Below are 9,067 nucleotides of genomic sequence, written 5' to 3'. Positions count from 1 at the left end.
AGATTTGGAATTCTGCACAGGAAATTTGTCTCTTTGCCCCCATTTGCTTATTTATGCAATCATCTATTTCTGTTTCATGAATATTTATTATACTTCGGGTTATAATCCAATGCTACTTATTTTGTTGCTCAAATTATTCAAGCTTTGGCTATTCCAGCTCTTGCCGTTGATGCCTGTATCCTTTTCACATGTTCATCCTTGTGATGTCTTGTTTTGTTTTAAGCACATCTTTGCTTTCTGGAACTACCAGATGCTCCAGATTCCTCTGGTATAGTCCCTGCGCCAGCCCTGAATGTACCCGTTTGTCCAAACAGATCTGGCTCCATCGTCTGGAGTGTGGCATTAGAAACCAAGACCTAGGCCTTGCTGGGTGAGAGCACCGTCATTTAAAAATTATTTGCTATTAAACTGAAGAATATTCATATCATTTATTTCAAACCTGGTTCTATGAAGGAAACCACAGTTTAATTTCTGAAGTATTTGATAATTTTCACCGTTCTTGTCCTATTTTATATTAGAAGAACTGAATGTTTAGGAAAGAAGGTTTCTAAAGAAAAGGAAGGGTGGGTGACCTCTCTACAGGCTTAGCTAAGTGCAGCCTGGTAATTCAACGACAAATAGCAGGATGTATGTAAGTCTAGGAGGAGCTTAACATATACTGTCCTTATTCAAACCTTGCTTTAAAAGAATTATGATGACCACAAAAATACAAGGGACTGGTTGTAGAATGAAGAAGTTGCAACAAAGGAAAACGAGTGTAACACACACCACTATGAAACCAAATAACCACATTGTATTTTTATGATGTGTATGTGAGGAGGAAAGCTGGCTTTAAATGGCAGGAGTGGCTCTTTCATAAATGTAGTGTCAGGCATGGATTCTATCCATCAGGATTTTAAGTGATCTTAAAACCCACAAGTATGTCCTATAATAGCCCAGGCTTACCAAATTCTCATGCTACTAGTATTGAGAAAGTCTCCAAAATTACACACAGAAAAAAATTTATTAGTAAATAACTGGATGCCCCTGGTGATCTGAACAGATGAGGTTATATTAAATGTTAGACAAAAGAGTGATTTCTTTGAACCCCGAACACATACACACACACACGAAGTATAATATATTAGATCCTATGATTGTTCTTCCTTTTACTTTTACTCAGTAATACTATAGAGCCCCAAATAGATAATATATGTATATATAACACCACTGATAACTAAATCATAGAACGTGGGCTACTCATGAAAACCAAGGACTACTCAGGACTAGTGGAGCCCTATAGTCCAAATACATGAGTCTCTACTGGTACTGAAAAGCTCTTATATCTAAGTGGCTTAACACTGTTAAGTTTATGCTCAGATAAAAAATTTTGGAACCTATCAGTGAGATTCTTCTGGAGCTAACTAAGCCAGTTAGAAATGAGCTGGCTGAAAGCTGAACATTTTAATTCACTGAACTCCAATCAGAAAGTTGCTGAAGACTGTCTACTCCCAATACTATCCTGTCTTTTCTCATGGATACAGGGTGCAATTCAGAGGACATGGTCTTTAGCCAATGCAGACACCAAAGATAACAGACACGAATGAATAGAAAAAAATAACTTCTTTTTATTTACAAAAAAAAATCCAAATATTGGATGCTGTAAACAAAATTCACAATCTGTTCCCTCTAGCACTGATTCAAACATGTCAGTTTTTAAGAATCCATTCTCCATCAACTCCTTTTCTGCCTGTGACACAGTCTAAAGTCAAAATATTCCAAAACAGTGACCCAAGGTGCAGCTTGCTGTAATAGGACGTCTCAGAGGAGGCAATGGTTGGAGAGAGAGACAGCCAGCGGGCAGAGCCTCTTTCATTCTGCAAGGCTTTGCAGCAAGTTACCTCAACATCTTCCAACTTTGTGCTTTTATCATGTACTTTGTTAGCAAGCCACTATTACAACAAAATATGACACAGAGATTCTTTCTTAGCACTGAAAAGGCTATGCTATAAGAAATCTTAAAGAAAGATTATATTCAAATAGGTGCTATATATGAAATTACTTTTTTTGGCTTTTTGGTTTCATCTAACACACTTTGTCTTCAAACAACAAAAAAAAAGCATATTTTGACTGCGATAGCTTTCAACATAATACATTTCATTTACAGAATAGTTCACAATATTTATTTGACAAGTATTGCATTGAAAACAACTTTATGCACAGTAAAGCAAACAACAATAAGCAAACAGAGAGGGGTGGGAAAAACAGTTAACTTTTCTTTGCATGTCCTCCTTGGCTTGGCTTACAGATATTCTTCCACCCTCGCAATTTTTTGGAGCCATGTTAAAATAGTCCACCTAATATCAAAGTGAGCAGATACTTGACCCATTTCTAGAAAGGAAAAGTCCCTCTCAATGTAGATAGGATTTCTTGAGGCAACTCTATTTACTGCAAATGAAGTAAACTTTTTAAAAGGGCATTTTCACAGGTTAAGTGTCCTTTGACATGCCAGAATGGACAGGTGAGAAGAGCCTTCAGAAGATAAAACTTCTTCCTGTTTAAGTTAACAGCACACTAGGCCAGATAAACACAAAAGCAAGCAAATCACAGGCACTAATCAGGAGTTGAGAGCTGTTCTTTTCTGACCTATACACATGAATCTTTTTCAGCAGACATTCAATTTTTTAGGCCACACATCCACAAAGAGACATATATTCCACTGTTTGTTGAACTACATATGCACAAGACTATAGTACATACAAGAGAGAAATAAATTATATAAGTTTTAAAGTAAATGTTGACGGTTGTCTTGAGTACAACCTGTTCTATCTGAATGACAGGTGCTGGCACTTCCAACTATGCTACCAACCCTGGAGTAAGCAAGGGCATAAATATTTGAGAAAATAAATGAAAATTATGTTTTCAAATAAGACCCCTCCAAACAAAAATCTGTCATAAATTAACAGCAGGTTGTTGCTATGGAAGAGTCAGGAATCTCCAGCTTCTTTTCAAAACAGTGGACAACTAATTTGTCAAGGGTTGGGATGAGAAGGAAAAAGGCAGATTACCAGCTGCTCTGATGTTTCTGAGCGTTCTTAGTTTTCCTTTAGAAAACTTCCAAAAAAGTGGGCAGGTGGAGCTCTGGTTTCTGACAGTTAAGTATCAGGCTTATTCTGCAAATAAAATAATATTTCCTGGGAACTCACAATTTTTCAAACCCAGGAATGGAGAGGGGGAGACTGAGGCAACATGGGAAAAAAAAGAGTTCCCTAGAAAACAGTGAGTGGCAGTGCAGTAGCTGTTTACAGCTTGGACAGAATTCACAGGGAAGCTGCTACAGCAAACCCATCAAGTTCCTGTTAAGGCTTCAAGAAGGATGTGCAAAAGGTGGTTTGGGTAGAGTGATGCCCAGATAACAAACAAACAAATTACACTGCCAAGTAAGATGATGCTATTCTTTTTCCCAAACCATCTTAACTGATCACAAAAATCTGGTTGGTTCTTCATAGAAATTATCATAGTAAGCAGTCATCCATTAGAATTGGCAGGGATTATGTTGGTGTTTCATAATACAAAGAAAAGGTTTTTATGTGTTAGTTTTATTCTTAATAAATTCATTTTTCACAGAACAGTGTCCAAAGGAATTTAGGGCTGGGAAAAGAAATAGTGTTAGGATCAGGTGTGACTGAACTGAAACGGTAATGCCAGTTCATTTCACAAAACTATGACTGATTTCTTGGGAAAGAGAAAATAAAGTTGGATTTGATTCAATGAGAAGTGATTTGAATTTAAAGTACAGTACTAAATATTTAAATGCAGTGTGACAACCAGATCAATGATGTTTCATATCGGCATAAATTCATAAAATTTTATATATAATATATATCTCATATAAATTTTAAGCAATTGTGCAAATACTCTTTAAAAAGGGTCATTTCACATTTACTAAATTCTAGTGGTCCTGAAATGCAAAATGCATTCATTAAAAATTAATTTAAATATTAATAAGTAGTGTTCAGATCACCAGAAATTCTTTTTAGCAGTCAGGAATTTAAATAGACTATCATGGATCCATGATCCACTGGATTATACACCATGGAAACATGCAAGTATTACAAAAAAATAAAAGGGTTCAAACCTTCAAAATGGTATTTCAATATATATATATTAAAAAAAGAGGGCTCTGCCAAACAAATATTCTCCCATCTGTGGAATTCTATGGCTCACCAAACAAGGGAAAAAAAAACACACTAGAACTGTATCATCTCTTTTCTTCCTATCAAATATATTACTTGTTTCCTCCTTCATTTGCTTTAACATTTTAGATGTGGGTTTTAATTCATCACTGCAATATGCCCACGTCTCATGTCATCCTGTTGAAAACATAAAAACACACAGTATTTAAACATTTCCTATTTGCTACATTATTCTAGACCATAGTCATTGTATTGTGTGAATATATTCATATCACAAATATGTATATATACACACATAGTATACATACACATACACATATATCTGTAATATCACACTGACAATGTTAACTCTATACAAGTATCTGCCAAGAAAAAATAGGGCATTTCCTCCACCATTCACAAGCTTATGTGTTGTTTTATTTTCTTCTGTAGTCCCTGATAAAATAATCATTAAACCATAAAAATTTTCTACTTCAAATTTTCAGAAGGCAACAGGCACTTTGATGTATATTGGTGTGTAACAAATATAGTTAACTCTTTATATATTCTACTATCTCTCTTCTATTGGGTATTTTTATCTGTTAAATCTTTGGTCCTTGAGCATACTTTCTTTGCTACAGCTGTTTTTGCTTGCATTTTCACATTTTAAAAATGCAAGCGATGCATGCAGCTGGAAATAACGGATTGTGTCATCCTAAGTTCTGCTGTTTGTTATGAAAACTGCACCAACCTACTACTGTTCATTTGGAGTAAGCCATTTTCGTTAACGCAATAGGACAGCTTCACAGAAAGCACTTGCTGTAAGCTTCAGGTAATAAACCCAATGTTGGAGCTCCCCTTCTTCCTGTATTATTACTATCTGGGCTCCTTATTTGGTAATTAAGTTGGGGTGAGATCTTTTTTCCTTTATATTTTCCCTTTTGTGAATTCCATCTTATAATAAACTCCACCTTTTTTTCCTATGGCAAAGCTATGGGAGCAAGGTACAGCAAACCCATATTGTCATTAAGCATTTTTTCCCTCATTAATTTAGGAGAACCTGGTTGCTTTCAGTGACAGGTCTCTTTTGTTTCAGGATAGAATTCAATTGGGTAGGAGGATCAGGTGCGTGGGTTGACGGTGGGTGGGGATCACTTTGAGATCATGCTCCCATACCTATAAAAGGATCTACAAGCTTTGCCAAGCTTAAAACCAGGAGCAGATCATCATTGCACAAAACACATCCCTAATCAGGGCTGGGTTATTTAACCTTTTTTTCCTTCTTCTTTTTTTTTCTTTTCTATCTTGTCTGAAATGGCTTCCCACAGGACATTTTTAAATGATTCTTAATTGCAGGGTAGCCAAGTAGAATATGTCTGTTGCTGGCATGTGAACACTGGCTGAACCTGGGCGATGTAGTAATTGCTAAAATTGGCATCTGCTACATAGGGGGCCGGCTGGTAATAGCACGTGACATTAGCCACATTAGGGATGACATTTTGGTCAGCTAGCACCCGGATAGCCAGCATTGTGATAAGGTTTAAAGTCTGTCTTCTTTCATGTCCCATCAGGCACACTGTACTCTCATTCACCACTCCATGAAGGGTCATAAGATAGTCATACTTGCGGTCTTCCAATCCCACGAAGTGGTTCTGCAAATAGGACTCCAGTTTCCTTTGCTGCTCTCCAATGTCTGAGAAGTCGATGAAAAACCTGGAACACATATACCTCTGAAGGGTCTTGATCTCATCAGAGGCAGGCCTAAAACCCCTCACTAAGAGGTTGCAGTACTTAAGCAGGCCTCCCCCTCTGATTTCCTCTGGGTTCCTGGTGGCAATGATCTTGTTACAAAGGTGATCAAAAGCTTCATGGAAATCGCCATAGACGCTCTCACCGATTATTGTGGGGTGAAATGTTTCAGTCATTGGGTTCTCTGAACATTCGTAAAAGAGAAGAAGAGAGTCTAATTTGATTTGAAAAGAATCTACACTAAATTCAAACTGCCTCCGGAGGGAATCCACAAATTTCAGTTCCACATTTTTGCCACTGTTGTTTGACAGGGATATAAGACTCCATCGGTCAGAGTCATTGCATACTTTAACCATTTTCTGCACATAAGCTTCCTACAATTCAAAAGACAAAACAAGAAGATGAGCATACCTAGAAAAAATAATAAATAAACACATTTTCTTCACAGATGAGATTTATTTTGCTCCTTCCCTTTCATTTTGTCAAGTTTCAGCAAAACACTACCTAAGGGCTTAAACAATTTCTGAAAACAGGGGAAAAAAACACATTTAACTAGTGGTTTTACCGTCTGGGAGAGAGACTAGAAATAATAGTTTGAGGCTTTTGGCAGATGCAGCACAGTACTAAGAGGTTCTGTTGTCATGTCTGATTTTCGAAATGTTATTTTTTGAAAATGGCCTTACAGATACAATATTCACACGATACTGAAAAGAAAGAAGAGCATTCAGGAAAAGTTGGTCTTCCTCTCACTCTTGTCTCTAGTCACCCAGTCAGTTTTCCTCCCCCGAGACAACAGATATGATCAGTATCTTGTCTGTCCCTCTAGGAGTGCTCAGTAGTTGCAATCCAAGTGAATTATATTATCAGGACATTCTGGGAGGCTGATTCCTCAAATTTTAACTAAATGTATAAAACGCACTTTAAACCAAAGTGTGGAGGGTGGACCCACTACATCCTTAACACACACATAAGCCAACCTAGAGAAGCACCAAGTGTATCCTTAAACACAAGGAGTCAGTCAGCTGAATGCATCTAGGAAATCTATTCACATTTTCCAATACAATATATAAACTCACTGGCTTGGTTCTCCTTCAGTTTGCAATTTTCCCAAAGACTGGATCATAAAATGATTCACAGAAATGACTGACATCATTTCAATCTTCCTCTCAGAATCTACTCTGTATAAGACTCAAGCAAGGAAAGCCAAGAGTTAAAAAATAAGGAGAAGGAAGAGGAGGAGGAGGAAGGGCAGAGGAGGAAGCAGAGAGTTGTGGCGCTGAAGCACCAAGTTAAGTAAAACAGTCAACACCGTCCACACACCTTAGTTTACCCATTTAAAAAGAAATCAAAAGCAAAACAAATAAACGCGCCCACAAATTTGGGACATGTTTTCCTTTCCCCTGGCCCTCCGAACCCCAGCCGGGAGTGGACCCAAGCCCACGTAGGGCGACTTTACCTTGAGCGTGAGTGGTGTGATCTTCTCTTTGTTCACCCCTTCGGGTAAGAAGTCCAACAGGCAGTCGAGCACGACGTCCTTCACAGTCTGAAACTCCTCTTCCCCGCGCAGGTCAGCGCAGAAGATGAGGTCCAGGTCCTTGTAGCCCAGGCCGCTGTCCTGATGCAGGACGTGGCTGGCGGCGGAGCCGTTGAGGCGCACGTCGCGGACGCCGATGTGCTTCTCGGCTAGGCGCCGCCGTACCACCTTCACGATCAGGCTCGGCTGCAGCTCGAGCGTGGGGAAGTTGCCGCGTCCGTGGATCGGGATGGTTTCACTCAGGATACCGTCCAGTCGCTGCACTTGCTCCCAGTTCAGCACGTTGCAGTGCGCCGTTGGGCTTTCGCTATAGTCCAAGCAGAGCTCGCCGAAACCGCCGCCGTCCACGACGTCGCCGCCGCTAAAGTCGCCGCCCAGGGGGATATAGGGGCTGTCGGCCAGCTCTTCCTCGGCCATGGCAAAGTAGCCTTCACTTTCTGCCATGAAGTGCCCGCCGAATGCCACTTGGCCCTGGTCAGTCCTAGAAGAGAAAAGGAGAAGGGAGCTCGATGAGGACGCGTGACGGCTACAAGACCCCATAAGGGAACGAGTGCGCCCCTTTCCCAGGGCACCCCCTTCCCCGTTCGTTCCCTGGCTCGGCTCTGGGGTTTCTCACACTCTCCCTCCCCAGGTCCCCCGGACCCCAGCCGCGCACACCGCGCCTCGCAGAGCAGCCCCGCACCAAAAGTATCGCTGATGCATCTGGAAAGCGCAAGCGGGAGTCCCGTCTGTGTCACCTGAAGACGGCCGTCCCTTCTAGGAGAGCAGCTAGCGAGGAACAGCCAAGCTCCGACAATTCTAGGAGCTGCGAGTGCGCTCACCGCCACAGGGAGCCACTTAGTCCTTCCCAGCCCCCACTCGCCAGCGGTGGACAGTCCCGCCCCTCGCCCCCGCCACTGCCGCTTCAGCTGCGGTGGTTCCGGAGGTGGCGGCTCTCGCTGCCGCCGCAGCACCCGTCTCTGGAGCTTTAGCAGTTGTGCGTGAAAAATGTCTTCAGTAGTTTTTTTATACCGGGCATCTCCGCGCTTCCGGGCCGGCGGCGCGCGCTGACCACACCTTCCTCATCTGCATAGGGCAACGCCCCCGCCCGCCCAGGGGACCCTGCCGGGCTGAGCGCGGTCAGCCCTGGTGTGCGGTTCCCGGGTCGCAGCGGTAGTGGCTGTGTGTGTGTGTGTGTGTATGTATATATATATATGAGAAACATACACATATATGAGAAATATACATATACACTGCGTGTGTTTATGTATATTTAACCTATGTACAAGTCCCCTTCGCCCACACTTTATTTTCCCCTGACTAGGAGACACTAAAAATGCCTAGGTGGTCCTCAAAACAGGATCTCAACTAAAATCCCGCAACTGCGGAAACTTCCCAAACAAAAATTCTCGCTGGATACAGTGCGTTACAGCTTATTGATGGGGCTCCAAAGATTCTCCATGAACTGTGGTGCGACCGTTTACTTCATTAATAAACCCGGTGTCGGGGTGAGTTAGAGTCCACTTGTCCTCCCAAATCAATCTCGGTGCCGGAGAGGAAGGGGTTGTTCTTAGGGTTTCGTTTCTCGAAAAGTCAGGAAGCCTCCCAGCGCCAGCGGTGCCGGAGGAGGTGCGGGGGCGGGACCGCGAAC

General features: G+C 41.5%; 1 protein-coding gene across 2 annotated transcripts; it reads right to left on the bottom strand.

Moving 5' to 3' along the window:
- Positions 1 to 1,909: 1,909 nt before the first annotated feature.
- Positions 1,910 to 8,446, bottom strand: TENT5A (terminal nucleotidyltransferase 5A). Of its 2 annotated transcripts, none has more exons than XM_037039281.1 (3): positions 8,120 to 8,446; positions 7,360 to 7,918; positions 1,910 to 6,277 (listed from the first exon to the last, which is right to left on the bottom strand). In XM_037039281.1, the coding sequence occupies exons 1-3, from the start codon at positions 8,137 to 8,139 to the stop codon at positions 5,501 to 5,503; spliced, it is 1,356 nt and encodes a 451-aa protein (XP_036895176.1). In that variant the 5' UTR covers positions 8,140 to 8,446; the 3' UTR covers positions 1,910 to 5,500. The 2 variants fall into 2 exon arrangements, with proteins under 2 accessions (XP_036895176.1, XP_036895177.1); XM_037039282.1 differs by having other exon boundaries at positions 8,175 to 8,446.
- Positions 8,447 to 9,067: the final 621 nt, after the last annotated feature.

The sequence above is a fragment of the Sturnira hondurensis genome, unplaced genomic scaffold (genome assembly GCF_014824575.4).
Source record: "Sturnira hondurensis isolate 20B ecotype Veracruz unplaced genomic scaffold, ASM1482457v3 Scaffold0025370, whole genome shotgun sequence".
Taxonomy (NCBI): domain Eukaryota; kingdom Metazoa; phylum Chordata; class Mammalia; order Chiroptera; family Phyllostomidae; genus Sturnira; species Sturnira hondurensis.
This window is presented reverse-complemented; position numbering and strand designations above follow the sequence as displayed.